At 50.8% G+C, this 17,683-nt stretch overlaps 2 protein-coding genes across 2 annotated transcripts; one reads left to right on the top strand and one right to left on the bottom strand.

Moving 5' to 3' along the window:
• Nucleotides 1–907: 907 nt before the first annotated feature.
• LOC145555057 (lysophosphatidylserine lipase ABHD12-like) lies at nt 908–13,811 on the bottom strand. The gene is made up of 12 exons (XM_081616246.1): nt 13,385–13,811; nt 11,235–11,356; nt 10,769–10,874; nt 4,465–4,615; nt 4,349–4,394; nt 4,082–4,214; nt 3,375–3,412; nt 2,446–2,525; nt 2,302–2,381; nt 2,057–2,135; nt 1,138–1,265; nt 908–1,060 (listed from the first exon to the last, which is right to left on the bottom strand). Exons 1-12 carry the CDS (start codon nt 13,528–13,530, stop codon nt 1,024–1,026), a joined length of 1,146 nt encoding a protein of 381 aa, XP_081472372.1. The 5' UTR covers nt 13,531–13,811; the 3' UTR covers nt 908–1,023.
• Nucleotides 13,812–14,847: 1,036 nt separating this feature from the next.
• Nucleotides 14,848–17,683, top strand: LOC103477398 (GINS complex subunit 1 (Psf1 homolog)). Its single transcript, XM_008430498.3, has 7 exons — nt 14,848–15,067; nt 15,531–15,595; nt 16,785–16,883; nt 16,955–17,045; nt 17,126–17,242; nt 17,307–17,381; nt 17,548–17,683. The coding sequence occupies exons 1-7, from the start codon at nt 14,993–14,995 to the stop codon at nt 17,614–17,616; spliced, it is 591 nt and encodes a 196-aa protein (XP_008428720.1). The 5' UTR covers nt 14,848–14,992; the 3' UTR covers nt 17,617–17,683.

Below are 17,683 nucleotides of genomic sequence, written 5' to 3'. Positions count from 1 at the left end.
GTTCACTGGTTCTGCCAGTTCCCAAGCAGAACCAGTACCAGCAGACAGCTTAGAACCTTCAGTCCGTTTGGGACCAAATCAGAAAAAGTTCTGAGCTTCAGCATGAAGAACCGTCAGGTTGTCAAGGCCAACGCACCAAACCAGTGGTGGGACTGCTAGCTAAAAAGCTAGCTGCGCTAATCCTGAAGCAGCAGTCATGAACATTAGTTCGCTGCGTCAATATGGCGTTTAGCAGAAGCTAAAATGCTAGTAGCTAGCGTATTTGTTAAACATTCTGATTGTATTCTTGATTTGTTCTTTTGTTTACTTCCTGTTTGCTATGTGAGATAAGGAAACAGAACTGTGTCAATCCCTTCAAAATAAGAGCACGAATATACCCGTCTAACTACTGGAAGAATTTTTAGCAGCTGATACCAAAACAGTAAATTAATGAATAATTCATTTAAGGGAAACTAAGAGGGCTAAATGCTGTCAAAGTTAGCATAAAGGATAAATGCTAAGCTAACAGTTAGCTCCATATAGGTGGATAGCATAAGCATGCACACCCGGGTCAAACAGTTGAAGACCAGCACCAGTCGGGTTCAGGTTAGCTACATCCAGGAAGAGTGACATCACTTCCTGTTTCCTGCTGCTGCGCAATCGGTACCAGAACCGGACCGGCTTCTTCAATCCTGCAGAACCAGAACTGTTGAGAGGAGAGAATCTGCTGAACATCGGAGGTTCTGGAGGATGATGAGGTCCGGTTCAACCAGAACCAGAACCACCCAGAGGTCAGTGAAGGAGGCTCAGCTACATAAAACCAGATTTAATTCATATTTCAAGTCAGAACAGGAAACAGTTTCCTGCGATGGTGAGGAGGAACGAACCATGCGAGAAACAAAACCTCCGCTCTGCAGCCCACGGACACGGTCACCGTGGTAACCATGGTAACCGTGGTAGCCGTGGTAACCGTGGTAGGCGTACCGTCAGCGGGGATGTTGGGAATGCTAACAGGAATGTTCAGACCATGAGGACGAGCCGCCGTCACGCCACGGCGGGGTGAGCCGCTCCCAGGAAGTCACTGGAACCAATCAGAACGGGTCAGAACCAAACAGAATCCGGGTCCAGTCAAACCCTCGGGATGGGATCAGAACCTACCTGAGGATGTTTGGCAGCTCCGGGCTCCTGTAGATGAACTTGTGTCTGAAGGCGAGAGCCGCTGGGAACGCCACGAACTGAACCTTACGGCCACCGAGGCTGCTGGAGCGAGACGCCAGACTGTAGAGCTGCAGGGCGCAGAGGAACTGTTCAGAGGAACTGTTCACTGTTCACTGTTCAGAGGAACTGTTCACTGATCAGAGGAACTGTTCACTGTTCAGAGGAACTGTTCAGAGGAACTGTTCAGAGGAACTGTTCACTGTTCAGAGGAACTGTTCACTGATCAGAGGAACTGTTCACTGATCAGAGGAACTGTTCACTGTTCAGAACTGTTCACTGTCAGGAACTTCACTGTTCAGAGGAACTGTTCAGAGGAACTGTTCACTGTTCAGAGGAACTGTTCACTGTTCAGAGGAACTGTTCACTGTTCAGAGGAACTGTTCAGAGGAACTGTTCACTGTTCAGAGGAACTGTTCACTGTTCAGAGGAACTGTTCACTGTTCAGAGGAACTGTTCAGAGGAACTGTTCACTGTTCAGAGGAACTGTTCACTGTTCAGAGGAACTGTTCACTGTTCAGAGGAACTGTTCAGAGGAACTGTTCACTGTTCAGAGGAACTGTTCACTGTTCAGAGGAACTGTTCAGAGGAACTGTTCACTGTTCAGAGGAACTGTTCACTGTTCAGAGGAACTGTTCACTGTTCAGAGGAACTGTTCACTGTTCAGAGGAACTGTTCACTGTTCAGAGGAACTGTTCACTGTTCAGAGGAACTGTTCACTGTTCAGAGGAACTGTTCAGAGGAACTGCAGATCATTCCAGTTCCTAAACTTTCTACCTGATCATTTCTCCGTAAACGTCCTAACCAAATCATCTGGTCAGAGTTCCAGCCTGTGAAGTTCTGACCTATTTGGACCTCGTACCTTTTTGCCCAGATGGAACGGTACCACTCCGTCGTCCTCGGCGTGTAGAATCAGAACCGGACAGGAAATGTGGTCCACACTGAAACCAGACAGTAACCATGACAACCAGCACTTCCTGCGGCCGCCATCAGGGGCCGCCGCTGAACCGAACCGGATCGGTCCGACCGGACCCGACCCACAGGTTCTGGAGCCGCTCAAGCATTCAGACACAGACAAAGCTCCAGAACCGGCTAACCGGGTCAAACCTACTCTCGTCGCTGGCGAAGCGGTTGTTGGCGGTGATGGAGTCCAGAAAGAACCAGTCGAAGCCGGCAGGAAGCGACACCTGAAACACACACACACACTGAGACCACCTGCTGGGCCCGGAGCCAGGGCGGGCCTGTGGTTACCATGGAGAACGGGTGGCTCCTGGCCTCCTCTCTGATGTTGGTGAACGGAGACTCCAGGATGAGAGCGTCAGGAGGACTTCCTGTTCAGACAGGAAGACGGCGTCACAGAGAGCTGTGTGTGAGTCTGGGTTGTGTGTGTTCAGGGGTGTGTGTCTGTGTGTGTTTCAGGGTGTGTGTCTCTGTGTGTGTGTTTCAGGGTGTGTGTGTAGTCTGGGTGTGTGTGTCTGTGTGTGTGTTTCTGGGTGTGTGTGTGTGTGTGTGCGTGTGTGTGTGTGTTTCAGGGTGTGTGTGTTTCTGTGTGTGTGTGTGTCTGGGTGTGTCTGTGTGTGTGTGTGTTTCTGGGTGTGTGTGTTCTGGGTGTGTGTGTTGTGTGTCTCTGTGTGTGCGTGTGTGTGTGTTTCAGGTGTGTGTGTGTGTCTCTGTGTGTGTGTGTCTCTGTGTGTGTTGTCTCTGTGTGTGTGTGTGTCTCTGTGTGTGTGTGTGTGTGTCGGGGTGTGTGTGTGTGAGTGTGTGTGTGTGTGTCTCTGCGTGTGTGTGAGTCGGGTGTGTGTTTCAGGGTGTGTGTGTGTGTGTGTCTCTGTGTGTGTGTTTCAGGGTGTGTGTGTGTGTGTGTCTCTGTGTGTGTGTGTCTCTGTGTGTGTGTGTGTCTCTGTGTGTGTGTGTCTCTGGGTGTGTGTGTGTCTCCGTGGGTGTGTGTTTCCGGGCGTGTGTGTGTGTGTCTCTGTGTGTGTGTTTCAGGGTGTGTGTGTGTGTGTGTGTGTCTCTGTGTGTGTGTCTCTGTGTGTGTGTGTCTCTGTGTGTGTGTGTCTCTGTGTGTGTGTGTTTCGGGTGTGTGTGTGTGTGTCTCTGTGTGTGTGTCTGTGTGTGTGTGTGTCTCTGTGTGTGTGTGTCTCTGTGTGTGTGTGTCTCTGTGTGTGTGTGTGTCTCACCTCGCTCAGACAGCCGTCTCACCAGGTTCGTTGCGACTCTGAAACAGAAAGTTCAGATTTAGGTCCTTGAACTCATCAGGTTTACAGTCTCTGTGAGGACCAGCAGGACACGCCCCCTGCTCTGATTGGTTAGGTTTGATCACATGGGCGGAGCCAACAGCTGGAAGCAGGAAGTTCATCCGGAACCAGAATCAGAACCAATCAGAACTGGTCCAGCTGGACCAGCACAGTGTGTGAACCTGGTTTATATCTGGTGTGTGTGTGTGTGTGTGTGTGTAGGTGTGTTGTGTAGATGTGTGTGTAGGTGTGTGTGTGTGTGTGTGTGTGTGTGTGTGTGTGTGTGTTCATGTGTAACTATCCAACAGGGACATGCGTGTCATTTTACACTGACCAACAGGGACTCACCGTTGAAGAGGGACATTTTGTAGGTCCCTCTTGGAAATGACCCTGTTTTAGGGTCAGGGGTTGCAGTTAGGACTAAGGTGTGAATTGACTTTGTTAGGGTTAGGAAAAGGGTTAGGGTTAGGCTGTAGAAATGAATGGAAGTCAATGGAATGTCCCCTGTTGGATAGTAGCGTACGACTGTGTGTGTGTGTAGGTGTGTGTGTGTGTAGGTGTGTGTGTGTGTGTGTGTGTGTGTGTGTGTAGGTGTGTGTGTGTGTGTGTGTGTGTGTGTAGGTGTGTGTGTGTGTGTGTGTGTGTGTTACCCGGTTCCCAGAGAGTGGCCCCAGATGTAGAGCGGCACAGTTTTCTCCATCCTCTGTCTCAGCCAATCATACATGAAAAGAGCGTCTGATGTCATCCCTCTCTCTGATGGTGATCCGTCTGAGTCGCCCCACCCTGGTCGGTCACACACACACACACACACACACACACACACACACACACACACACACACACACACACACACACAACTGTCAGACTCAATGCAGCCGCTCAGTGTGCTTCCTGTCCGCCGTGCTGTGACCTCTGACCTCTGTAGTCGAAGGTCACCACATGGTATCCCAGTGAACTGAGGACCTGAAGGAAGACAGACAGGGGTCAGGTGGTTTCCTCTCAGCCAATCAGGAGCCGTTCAGCTCTTCATCACCTTGTACAGCTGCACCCGGTGGTCGCCGCCTCTGGTCCCTGCGTTGCCATGGAGATAGAGGATGACGGGGTGGGCAGAGCTAAAGGTGGAGCGGAACCAGTCGCCATCTTTGCCCTGAGCGTCTCTCCACATCTGAGCGGGAACCGTGTGCCTGAAACACCAGATGGCTTCAGTCAGGACACTGGCCTAGTCAAAGACCAACTAGAGATCAACTTTTGGAAAAACTGGAGACCGACTGGGGACCAACTGGGACCAGTTGGGATCAACTGGTGACCAACTGGGATCAACTGGTGACCAACTGGGACCAGTTGGGATCAACTGGGACCAGTTGGGATCAACTGGTGACCAACTGGGATCAACTGGTGACCAACTGGGATCAACTGGTGAACATTTGGAGACCAACTGGTGACCAACTGGGACCAACTGGTGACCAACTGGGACCAGTTGGGATCAACTGGTGACCAACTGGGATCAACTGGTGAACATTTGGAGACCAACTGGTGACCAACTGAGACCAACTGGTGACCAACTGGGACCAGTTGGGATCAACAGGTGACCAACTGGGATCAACTGGGACCAACTGGTGACCACTGGTGACCACTGGGGACCAACTGGTGACCACTGTGACCAACTGGTGACAACTGGGATCAACTGGTGACCAACTGGTGACCAACTGGGATCAACTGGTGAACATTTGGAGACCAACTGGTGACCAACTGGGGACCAACTGGGACCAACTGGGACCAACTGGGGACCAACTGGGGACCAACTGGGACCAGTTGGGATCAACTGGTGACCAACTGGGATCAACTGGTGACCATTTGGAGACCAACTGGTGACCAACTGGGACCAACTGGTGACCAACTGGTGACCAACTGGGATCAACTGGGACCAACTGGTGACCAACTGGTGACCAACTGGGACCAACTGGAGACCATTTGGAGACCAACTGGTGACCAACTGGGACCAACTGGTGACCAACTGGGGACCAACTGGGACCAGTTGGGATCAACTGGTGACCAACTGGGATCAACTGGTGACCATTTGGAGACCAACTGGTGACCAACTGGGGACCAACTGGGACCAGTTGGGATCAACTGGTGACCAACTGGGATCAACTGGGACTAGTTGGGATCAACTGGTGACAACTGGATCAACTGGTGAACATTTGGAGACCAACTGGTGACCAACTGGTGACCAACTGGACTAGTTGGGATCAACTGGTGACCAACTGGGATCCACTGGGGAACATTTGGGGACCAACTGGGACCAACTGGTGACCAACTGGGGACCAACTGGGACCAGTTGGGATCAACTGGGATCAACTGGTGAACATTCGGAGACCAACTGGTGACCAACTGGGACCAACTGGTGACCAACTGGGACCAGTTGGATCAACTGGTGCCAACTGGGATCAAACTGGTGAACATTTGGAGACCAACTGGTGACCAACTGGGACCAACTGGTGACCAACTGGTGACCAACTGGGGACCAACTGGGATCAACTGGTGACCATGTGGAGACCAACTGGTGACCAACTGGGACCAACTGGTGACCAACTGGGATCAACTGGGATCAACTGGTGACCATTTGGAGACCAACTGGGGACCAACTGGAGACCATTTGGAGACCAACTGGGATCAACTGGTGACCAACTGAAGACCATTTGGAGACCAACTGGAGATCATTTGGAGACCAACTGGTGACCAACTGGGACCAGTTGGGATCAACTGGTGACCAACTGGATCAACTGGTGACCATTTGGAGACCAACTGGTGACCAACTGGGACAACTGGTGACCACTGGGACCACGGACAACTCGTGACCAACTGGTGACCAACTGGGATCAACTGGGACCAGTTGGGATCAACTGGTGACCAGTTGGGATCAACTGGTGACCAACTGGGATCAACTGGTGACCAACTGGGATCAACTGGTGACCAACTGGGATCAACTGGTGAACATTTGGAGACCAACTGGTGACCAACTGGGACCAACTGGTGACCAACTGGGACTAGTTGGGATCAACTGGTGACCAACTGGGATCAACTGGTGAACATTTGGAGACCAACTGGTGACCAACTGGGACCAACTGGTGACCAACTGGGACCAGTTGGGATCAACAGGTGACCAACTGGGATCAACTGGTGACCAACTGGTGACCAACTGGTGACCAACTGGGGACCAACTGGGACCAACTGGTGACCAACTGGTGACCAACTGGGATCAACTGGGGACCAACTGGTGACCAACTGGGATCAACTGGTGAACATTTGGAGACCAACTGGTGACCAACTGGTGACCAACTGGGACACTGGGACCACTGTGACATGGGACCAACGGACAGTTGGGATCAACTGGTGACCAACTGGGATCAACTGGTGACCATTTGGAGACCAATGTGACAACTGGGACCAACTGGTGACCAACTGGGATCAACTGGGACCAACTGGTGACCAACTGGTGACCAACTGGGACCAACTGGTGACCAACTGGTGACCAACTGGGACCAACTGGGACCAACTGGTGACCAACTGGGGACAACTTGGGACCAACTGGGGACAAACTGGGACCAACTGGGGAACATTGGGGGACCAACGGGGACCAACCGGGGACCAACTGGTGACCAACTGGGACTAGTTGGGATCAACTGGTGACCAACTGGGATCAACTGGGACTAGTTGGGATCAACTGGTGACCAACTGGGATCAACTGGTGAACATTTGGAGACCAACTGGTGACCAACTGGTGACCAACTGGGACTAGTTGGGATCAACTGGTGACCAACTGGGATCAACTGGTGAACATTTGGAGACCAACTGGGACCAACTGGTGACCAACTGGGGACCAACTGGGACCAGTTGGGATCAACTGGGATCAACTGGTGAACATTCGGAGACCAACTGGTGACCAACTGGGACCAACTGGTGACCAACTGGGACCAGTTGGGATCAACTGGTGACCAACTGGGATCAACTGGTGAACATTTGGAGACCAACTGGTGACCAACTGGGGACCAACTGGTGACCAACTGGTGACCAACTGGGGACCAACTGGGATCAACTGGTGACCATGTGGAGACCAACTGGTGACCAACTGGTGACCAACTGGGATCAACTGGTGACCATTTGGAGACCAACTGGGACCAACTGAAGACCATTTGGAGACCAACTGGGGACCAACTGGAGACCATTTGGAGACCAACTGGGATCAACTGGTGACCAACTGGAGACCATTGGAGACCAACTGGAGATCATTTGGAGACCAACTGGTGACCAACTGGGACCAGTTGGGATCAACTGGTGACCAACTGGGACCAACTGGGGACCATTTGGAGACCAACTGGGACCAACTGGGACCAACTCATGACCAACTGGTGACCAACTAGGATCAACTGGTGACCATTTGGAGACCAACTGGGATCAACTGGTGACCATTTGGAGACCAACTGGGACCAACTGAAGACCATTTGGAGACCAACTGGGATCAACTGGAGACCATTTGGAGACCAACTGGTGACCAACTGGGACCAGTTGGGATCAACTGGTGACCAACTGGGATCAACTGGTGAACATTTGGAGACCAACTGGTGACCAACTGGGACCAGTTGGGATCAACTGGTGACCAACTGGGATCAACTGGTGACCATTTGGAGACCAACTGGGACCAACTGGAGACCAACTGGTGACCATTTGGAGACCAACTGGTGACCATTTGGAGACCAACTGGAGACCATTTGGAGACCAACTGGGACCAACTGGAGACCACTGGGGACACTGGGACGGCCAACTGGTGACCATTTGGAGACCAATGGGACCATTTGGAGACCAACTGGGACCAACTGAGACCAACTGGGACCAACTGGGGACCAACTGGAGACCAACTGGAGACCATTTGGAGACCAACTGGAGACCATTTGGAGACCAACTGGGACAACTGGAGACCAACTGGGACCACTGAGACCAACTGGGGACCAACTGGGGACCAACTGGAGACCAACTGGTGACCATTTGGAGACCAACTGGTGACCATTTGGAGACCAACTGGAGACCATTTGGAGACCAACTGGGACCAACTGGTGACCAACTGGGACCAACTGGAGACCAACTGGGGACCAACTGGAGACCAACTGGAGACCATTTGGAGACCAAACTGGTGACCATTTGGAGACCAACTGGGGACCAATGGAGACCATTTCGAGACCAACTGGTGACCATTTGGAGACCAACTGGAGACCATTTGGAGACCAACTGGGACCAACTGGAGACCATTTCGAGACCAACTGGTGACCATTTGGAGACCAACTGGAGACCATTTGGAGACCAACTGGGACCAACTGGAGACCATTTGGAGACCAACTGGAGACCATTTGGAGACCAACTGGGACCAACTGGTGACCAACTGGATCAACTGGTGACCATTTGGAGACCAACTGGGACCAACTGAAGACCATTTGGAGACCAACTGGGATCAACTGGAGACCATTTGGAGACCAACTGGTGACCAACTGGGACCAGTTGGGATCAACTGGTGACCAACTGGGATCAACTGGTGAACATTTGGAGACCAACTGGTGACCAACTGGGACCAACTGGTGACCAACTGGGATCAACTGGTGACCATTTGGAGACCAACTGGGACCAACTGGAGACCAACTGGTGACCATTTGGAGACCAACTGGAGACCATTTGGAGACCAACTGGAGACCATTTGGAGACCAACTGGGACCAACTGGAGACCAACTGGGACCAACTGGGGACCAACTGGAGACCAACTGGAGACCATTTGGAGACCAACTGGGGACCAATTGGAGACCAACTGGTGACCAACTGGAGACCAACTGGAGACCATTTGGAGACCAACTGGGACCAACTGGAGACCAATTGGATACCAACTGGGGACCAATGGAGACCACTGGAGACCATTTGGAGACCAACTGGGGACCAATTGGTGACCAACTGGGGACCAACTGGAGACCAATTCGAGACCAACTGGGGACCATTTGGAGACCATCTGGGACCAACTGGAGACCATTTGGAGACCAACTGGAGACCATTTGGAGACCAACTGGGACCAACTGGAGGACCATTTCGAGACCAACTGGTGACCATTTGGAGACCAACTGGTGACATTTGGAGACCAACTGGGAGACCATTTGGAGACCAACTGGGACCAATGGAGACCAACTGGGGACCAACTGGGGACCAACTGGAGACCAACTGGAGACCATTTGGAGACCAACTGGTGACCATTTGGAGACCAATTGACCATTGGAGACCAACTGGAGACCATTTGGAGACCAACTGGGACCAACTGGAGACCAACTGGGGACCAACTGGGGACCAACTGGAGACCAACTGGAGACCATTGGAGACCAACTGGTGACCATTTGGAGACCAACTGGGGACCAACTGGAGACCATTTCGAGACCAACTGGTGACCATTTGGAGACCAACTGGACCAACTGGTGACCATTTGGAGACCAACTGGGACCAACTGGAGACCATTTGGAGACCAACTGGGACCAACTGGAGACCATTTCGAGACCAACTGGTGACCATTTGGAGACCAACTGGTGACCAACTGGGACGTCTCCTGTAGACACAAACTGAAACTATAAACTAAAAGCAGATTTCTGAATCCAAGCTCAGATCCAGGAAGTATCTGAAAACGTCCCGTCGTCATCATCAGGTGGAGCTTCATCTCTCAGCGTCACGTTAATATGTTCCTGGCAGAAACGGTCAGTCAGCGGCCTAATCAAATCCTAAAGACATTGTTCAGGTGAGAACAGAACCCAGGTCGGGTTCCTGCTACGACATGTCAGATTTATTAAACTGTAAGAAGCTTTTTAGGCCAATTTGAACATCTGTGAATTTAGATAAAAACCTATAAATTAACTTTGACACAAATTATAAAATAGGTAGAAAATTTATTGACTTTTAAAAACTTTCATCTACATTGACTGTTTTGTTTAATTGTGCAACAGAATATTCAGTATTTATATTTTAAATCTGAATATTTACACACTGTGACATCACCGCATCATTTTATTCTTATTTTTACTGTTTTTACTTTCAGCAGGTTTTTAATTTAATTAAACTGATTTTCCAGAGAAGCAACTTTATATTATATATAATAATAATAATAATAATAATAATAATAATAATAATAATAATATATAATTTATATCAACTCAGTTTAGATTTCTCTGATTTAAAAACTGATCAAATCTGTAGGTTCTGAGCAGTTCTGTGTGGTTCTGTAGGTTCTGTAGGTTCTGTGCGGTTCTGTGTGGTTCTGGTACCAGACTCCGATCTTCAGGCCCGCCTCCGGCTCCAGGTACAGGTTGTGCGTGTGGTTCAGCCCCTGATCCAGAGGTCGCTTCAGGTCGATGAAGTACGGCACCCTGACTGGAACAAAAAGCACAGGCAGGTCACATGACGTCTCTGCAGCTCGCCATTGGTCCGTTTGTTCTGCGTTATGAGAAGCAGGTTCTGATTGGTTCTGCTCAGCTGAAGCTGCAGAACTCTGATGTCCCACGTTGCCTGAAGGCAACACAGGAAACGGGAAGCAGTTCACCAGATGGATGAACAGCAGCATCGATGAAGGCCGCGCCCCATCCTGGAGCAGTGCATGCTGGGTAAAGCTTCCACTAAATGGAACGCGGCTTCATGCTGATCCAGACATCTGTCCCACATCGCCCCCTGTTGGCTGCCATGCAGCCTGGAACCGGCCAATCGGAGCTCAGTTCAAGTCCAACCGAAACTCACCGAAGTTGAGGAAGACGAGTTTGGCCTGGATGGAGGGGAAGAGCTTGATGATGAAGGGGATGGAGACGTAGACAACGAGCAGCACCATCATCATCCTCTTTATCTTTCCCAGCAGCCCCAGCCTGAGGAGAGAACAGCCAACATCAGCCGACCAATCAGGACGCGTCCAGCCTCAGCCAATCACTGCTCAGCACACAGATGCAGCCGGACAGAGTGGAGCATCTCTCCTCAGACACAATCTTTGTCTCAGGCCAGTCGGCTCAGATGGTTCTGATGGAGCGACCCGGTGAAACCCGACCCAGACTGAGCGCGCTCAGAACAGATCAATAATTCATGGAGGAAGACAGAAAGATCAGCAGGATGGTGCTGAGGAGGACCGGGTCTGGTTCTGGACCGGGTCTGGTTCTGGACCGGGTCTGGTTCTGGACTGGTTCTGGACTGGGTCTGGTTCTGGACCGGGTCTGGTTCTGGACCGGGTCTGGTTCTGGACCGGGCCTGGTACTGGACCGGGTCTGGTTCTGGACCGGGTATGGTTCAGGTCTGGTTCTGGACCGGGTCAGGTTCTGGATTGGGTCTGGTTCTGGACCGGGTCTGGTTCTGGACTGGGTCTGGTTCTGGACCGGTCCTGGTTCTGGACCGGTCCAGTGGGAGGATCATGATGACGACATCAATGCTAAAACATCTGGTTTGCCCAGAAAGAGTTTCTGGACCGAACAGAACCCAGCGGTTCTGTTCGGATCCAACAGCAGGTCACCTGAACCCGTACTGGGCCCGACCCGTCTGACCTGGTAAACAGAACCAGTAAGCCGAGCCGGCCAGCAGCTGAATGTTTCATCAGGTCCAAACAGAACCACACAGGTTCTGATCCCTGCTGCCCGACTGATACCAGTCAGAACCGGTTCTGATGGACTCCAGAACAATGAGGGGGATTTACTGGGTCACAGCTGATGGAAGGTTCTGGTTGGATGAAGACCCTCGGCCACCAGAACCGGCTGCATCTTACTGAGGTTAAAGGTTCTGGAGGTTCTGGTCCGTCTTCAACCAGAGGATATCAGAACCGGGCCTGACCCGTCCACATCAGAACCTTCTAGTTGGTTCTGGACTGGGGGTTCCCGGCAGGGGGCGGGCCAAGCGGTCACATGACGCCGAGTCAGACTCCAGACTTCCTGTTCTGCTCTGAGGTCACTTCCTGTCCCAGTGAAGGTGAAGCTGCTGCTCTCAGTTTCACTTCCTGCACCGGGTCAGAACATCTGGACCTGAGCAGCCCGGGCCCGGCTCCACTGAGCAGAACCAACCAGAACCGGGTCAGGTTCATCCAGAAGGTTCTGCAGTGTCCTGGTCTGACCTGAGATCAGCTTCAGGAGGAAGAGGAGGAGGAAGATCACGTGACCTCCTGAGCCGCTGAGGTCACAGCTCCGTCTGGACAGAACCGGCAGGCCCGGTCCAGATGGTCCAAATCAGCTCAGAACCGCATCTTTGGTCTGAGCGCGCTCAGTGTCAACATCAAGACTTAGAAACATGTCCTCCTGTCTCTAAACGTCCCCTGGTGTCTCTCAATGTCCTCTAGTGTCTCTCAATGTCCTCTGGTGTCTCTAAATGTCCTCTGGTGTCTCTAAATGTCCTCTGGTGTCTCTCAATGTCCTCTGGTGTCTCTAAACGTCCCCTGGTGTCTCTCAATGTCCTCTGGTGTCTCTCAATGTCCCCTGGTGTCTCTAAATGTCCCCAAATGTCCCCTGGTGTCTCTAAATGTCCCCAAATGTCCTCTGGTGTCTCTAAATGTCCTCTGGTGTCTCTAAATGTCCACCTGTCTCTAAATGTCCCCTGGTGTCTCTCAATGTCCTCTGGTGTCTCTAAATCCAGTCCAACCAGCTCAACAGTCTCACTGGAACCAGTCTGTCCAGTCTCTTTGTCAGAGACAGTCTCTTTGTCCTCTGACGTCCCACCCAAACTTTAAAACCTTAAAGATTTTAATCTTTTTATTTAATTATTCAGTTTATATTTTTCACCATTTTACTTAAACTCCCCTCCCCCACCTGTTTCCCCGGTGCCCACCTCCTGAACGGTCTCTTGCCCCTCCCCCACCTGTTTCCCCGGTGCCCACCTCCTGAACGGTCTCTTCCCCCTCCCCCACCTGTTTCCCCGGTGCCCACCTCCTGAACGGTCTCTTCCCCATCCCCGGCTCCTCTCCCGGGCCCTGTCGGCCTCGGGTCGCCGGATGCGCCGCCGCTCTGCCGGGTCGCTGCTTCAGCTCCGGGTCGCTGTCCTTCTCCGCGGTCAGGGAGCTCCGCCTCCGCATCACTGGAAGCGGCAGAGAGACGGCTCGTTACCCGGGGGAAGGTGACCGAAAAGCGGGGCCGGTCCGAGGTGAGGAGTCCTCGTTCTGGCCGGCGTGGGAGCGCTGAGAGGCGGCGGGAGTCAGACCGAGCGCCCGCTGGAACCGCACTGACATCCGCAGAGCACAGCTGATCAGTGCCGAAGCTGCCGCAGCCAATCAGGAGGCAGACTGCAGACCACGTGGCCAAAGCGGTGTTGCCTCCACGGTCCCTGGGGAAGCGTCGGAACAACGGCTTCCAAAACAAAACCAGCGCTGCGTTCATGCGCAACTCGGAAATTTTAGTGAATTTAACGCTCATTGAAACAAATTAAGATATGAAACATGAATGTAATTTAATAAATAAGCTAAATAAATGATATGTGACGCGTTTAAACAGTTTGCGTCAGAAATATTTAAACTGTTTTTATAAAGTTTATTTCCTTTTAAAATCTTCATGACACCTTCAGAGAACAACGCCACTCCAGATCTTCCTCAGACGGTTCCTGTTGTTATCCTGAAACAGCCAGAAGGTTTCTGTTTTACCGTGTGTCCCTGAACGCCTCTCTGAGGCTGTAAATACAGCAGGTAGGTTTTCAGATTAAAAGCATGTTATAATGTAAATATGATTAAATCTCGGCTAGACGCTGATAAAGCAGGAAGTAAAATAAAACCTGTTCATCACCCAGAACTCCTGCGGGTCAACAGGAGGTCAGCTGTCCGCTGAACTTTGACCTTCAGAGACGCAGTCTCCAGGCTGACTCAGCAGCTCCCCCCAGTGTTCACAGCTCAAAGAGCAGCTGCTCGCCACCATAAAGCCGACCAATCAGGAGCAAATAAAATTTATGTTTCAGCTTTAAGACTCTAACTTTGTTGCTTTTATTGTTTCGCATGTTTTGATTTTCTTCAGTACCATTTCTAATTGTTTTGGCCCATTCGGCCTTCACATTTCCTCCCGTTGCCATGGTGAATCACACCTGGTCCACAGGTTCAGTTTGTTGACCCGCTTCCTGAAACAGGTGATCACGTGACGGACCAGTAAAACGTTCATAACGAACCTCAAACCGGTTGGTTCTGTTGGGTTCGGCTGAACGAGGTTTAATTTATGAACTGAAACAAGATTTGATCGAATTTGAATTGGTTTTAACGTGCCGTGAACCGGAAGTACTGACGCAGGTGAAGTGATTGATCTCGGAGCTAAACTGATTTTTTTCATTGAGAAACATCAGCAACAACAACAAAACGTCCGTAAATCATCAATAAATCCCCGATAAATTAGGAATCCTACCCGGTAAACGTCACTGGCCTGTTTCACCACATCGCTTCCATTTGTCCCTCCGCGGCTTCCGGAGAATTACGTCACCGAGTCATGTGACCACAACAAAGCATTTTACCGCGAAGCTGCTTCTCGGCTCTCCGGGTCAGTCAGCCGGTTCTGAGCTCCAGGATGTTCTGTGAAAAAGCCATCGAGCTGATCCGGGAGCTGCACCGGGTGAGCGACGGCCAGCTGCCCGCCTTCAACGTGAGTATCCCGGGTGGATCCAGCTGGAACTCCGCCCAGAAACCGTCCGGTTTGACCGCGGATTTCAGCTGGTATAATAGTAATGTTATCAAAACAATGAGCACGGTAACGTTAATATCAGATTATTTAAAATAAAGGCTCCATGGCCTTCAATTCATAGTGAATTGACAGGAAAGGGTCATGAGAGAAAGGAAGACATGCAGCAAAGGTCACCAGGTCGGGAATCGAACCTGCGACGGCCGCATCGAGGACTAAGGCCTCCATTTGTGGGTTGTGCTGAACCCCTGCGCTCCACAATACACCCAGCATCAGGTTTCTAACTGAAACGGAACTGCTGAAGCAGTTTATCGGTTTAAGAGTTGATCGTGTCTATAAAGACATTTCTAGTTCAGAGAGGCGGATCCATCACCTGATTGATCAGTTTCATCAATATGAGGATGAATGATGGATTGATCGGTTCCAGGAGGACGGACTGCGGCAGGTTCTGCAGGAGATGGAGGCTCTGTACGAGCAGAACCAGGCTGATGTGTGAGTAATACATTTAACACATGCTAGTTTTAAATATTAATACGATTGAAATAGCCTAATTGTAGTTTTCAGATTAATAACCTATTGACCTTTATGTTGCCTCTGGTTACAGCAGATGGTTTGCTCAGATCTTTGATCTGCTGTTTGTCTGAGTGGGAAACAATCAGAAGCTCCAGCTTCCACTGTGTTTAGATAATGGAGACAAATGGTGTTTGATCTGGGAAACAAATTGCAGGAAGTTTCTAACTTTAAAGAGGGTCAGAGAGACAGCTGCTGGTTGGATGAGCAGAGATACGCCTCATTGAATAAATTATAATACGCCTTTACTATAAAACTCTACACAGGAGGAACACATCACATTTGCTCTGGCAAAGACGTCTTTGCTTTTCTTTATTTTTTCTTCTTCTTTTCTATTTGTCTCAGGTAGATAGATGAATGTCTGTTTTTTTTACTCTTTATTTAACATTTACATTTTACAGTGAAACACAACACAGAACTGATTCATAGTTAGAAAGAAAACGAAAACTGGTTAACGTGATTTCTTCTTCTTTAGATTTCAACAGCAGCTTTCATCCATATTGTTGCTCTACTGCCACCTGCTGGATCCTCAAATTCTCATAATGATCCCAGTATTATTTAAAAAACAACAAATCTTCTTTTTCCCCTCAATGCTATTTAACTGATCAACAACATTCATCTATTCCCTATTAAAACTTAATTCCGTTTTAATGGGCGCTTTCTTCTTTAATTTCCCATTTTGACTTCCAATGGTTCACTTCCTGGTAAAGAGCCCCCTGGTGGTGGAAGGAAAATCCACATATAAGCCGCATGGTTCCAAGCGGATCCGGTCCGGAAAATACGGCATATGAAAAAAAAATCTGATGCTCTCTGGTATTGTTTAGAGGGCCGGACCAAATGTGGAGGCGGGCCGGATGCGGCCCGCGGGCCGTAGTTTGGGAACCACTGAGTTAAAGGGCTAAAAGGCGTAAAGACAGGAAGTCAAATTCCTTTTAGGTCATATTTGATATAAAAACAATAATATAACAGCGACACAGTTACCGATTGTGCTATAAAATATAATACTGGCCCTTTAAGGGAACCATTCCCTGGTACCGGTCCAGAACTGGTTGCTCTGGTACCAGAACCGGTTGCGCTCCGTCTGACCTCCTGACCTCTCCGTCTTCTGCAGGTCGGAGGCGAAGGCCGCCGGCCGCGCTGACCTCATCCCCTCCATCAAGCTGCGCCACTGCTGCCTGCTGAGGAACCAGCGCTGCGTCGTGGCCTACCTGTAACTCCGCCCAGTCATGTGACCTGCCGGTCCTGTGACCTCTGATGCTGACCTTTGACCTGTGTTTGCAGGTACGACCGTCTGCTGAGGATCCGCGCGCTGCGCTGGGAGTACGGCAGCGTTCTGCCCGCCAACGTCCGCTTCCACATGTCTGCAGAGGAGGTCAGTGACATCACTTCCTGTTGGGGGTTTCTGCTGGCTCACCTGAAGGCTGAGAGCACCTGTGTGCGTGGTGTGTTCAGGTGCAGTGGTTTGGCCAGTATAAAAAGTCCCTGGCCTCCTTCATGCGGTCCATTGGAGGACAGGAGGGACTGGACGTCACGCAGGACATGAAGCCTCCAAAGAGCCTCTACATCCAGGTGAGTCTGACCTCTGACCTCTGACCTGCAGCCTGGCCCCACTGACCTCCCTGTGCACTTCCAGGTCAGGTGCCTGAAGGACCACGGTGAGTTTGAGATCGACGACGGAACGGTGATCCTGCTGAAGAAGAACAGCCAGGTGAGAACAGACTCCATGTTGGTGATGAGAGAAGCACGACAGTTGCTATGACGACGGTCCTGCTGGTGCTTTAATGGGATGTAACTGGGAGTACGGGGAGTGCAGCTGCTTGAACAGGAGGCCCGTGTTCTGACTCATCCTGACAGGAAGTGGTTTTTGTTCACAGCACTTCCTGCCGCGGTGGAAATGTGAGCAGCTGATTCGCCAGGGCGTTCTGGAGCATGTGATGTCATAACGTCCAGAGACAGACGGTGTCGGCTGCCATGTTTGCTTTTTTACAAATAAAGTTGTTTTTTTCTTTC

The sequence above is a fragment of the Poecilia reticulata genome, chromosome 15 (assembly GCF_904066995.2).
Source record: "Poecilia reticulata chromosome 15, P_reticulata-male-v2, whole genome shotgun sequence".
In the NCBI taxonomy this organism is placed as follows: domain Eukaryota; kingdom Metazoa; phylum Chordata; class Actinopteri; order Cyprinodontiformes; family Poeciliidae; genus Poecilia; species Poecilia reticulata.
The sequence above is the reverse complement of the archived record's forward strand: the minus strand, read 5'-3'. Positions and strand labels throughout refer to the sequence as shown.

Excerpts from the sequence above, each read along its gene's own strand:
- LOC145555057 (XM_081616246.1), bottom strand. The coding sequence starts at position 13,530 with ATGCGGAGGCGGAGCTCCCTGACCGCGGAGAAGGACAGCGACCCGGAG. Across the intron at positions 4,616-10,768 it reads GGCCTGAAGATCGGAGTCTG|GCACACGGTTCCCGCTCAGA; the intron begins GTACCAGAACCA and ends CTGGTGTTTCAG. Across the intron at positions 2,526-3,374 it reads GAGACGGCTGTCTGAGCGAG|GAAGTCCTCCTGACGCTCTC; the intron begins GTGAGACACACA and ends CTGTCTGAACAG.
- LOC103477398 (XM_008430498.3), top strand. The coding sequence starts at position 14,993 with ATGTTCTGTGAAAAAGCCATCGAGCTGATCCGGGAGCTGCACCGGGTG. Across the intron at positions 17,046-17,125 it reads TCCACATGTCTGCAGAGGAG|GTGCAGTGGTTTGGCCAGTA; the intron begins GTCAGTGACATC and ends TGGTGTGTTCAG. Across the intron at positions 17,382-17,547 it reads TGCTGAAGAAGAACAGCCAG|CACTTCCTGCCGCGGTGGAA; the intron begins GTGAGAACAGAC and ends TTTTGTTCACAG.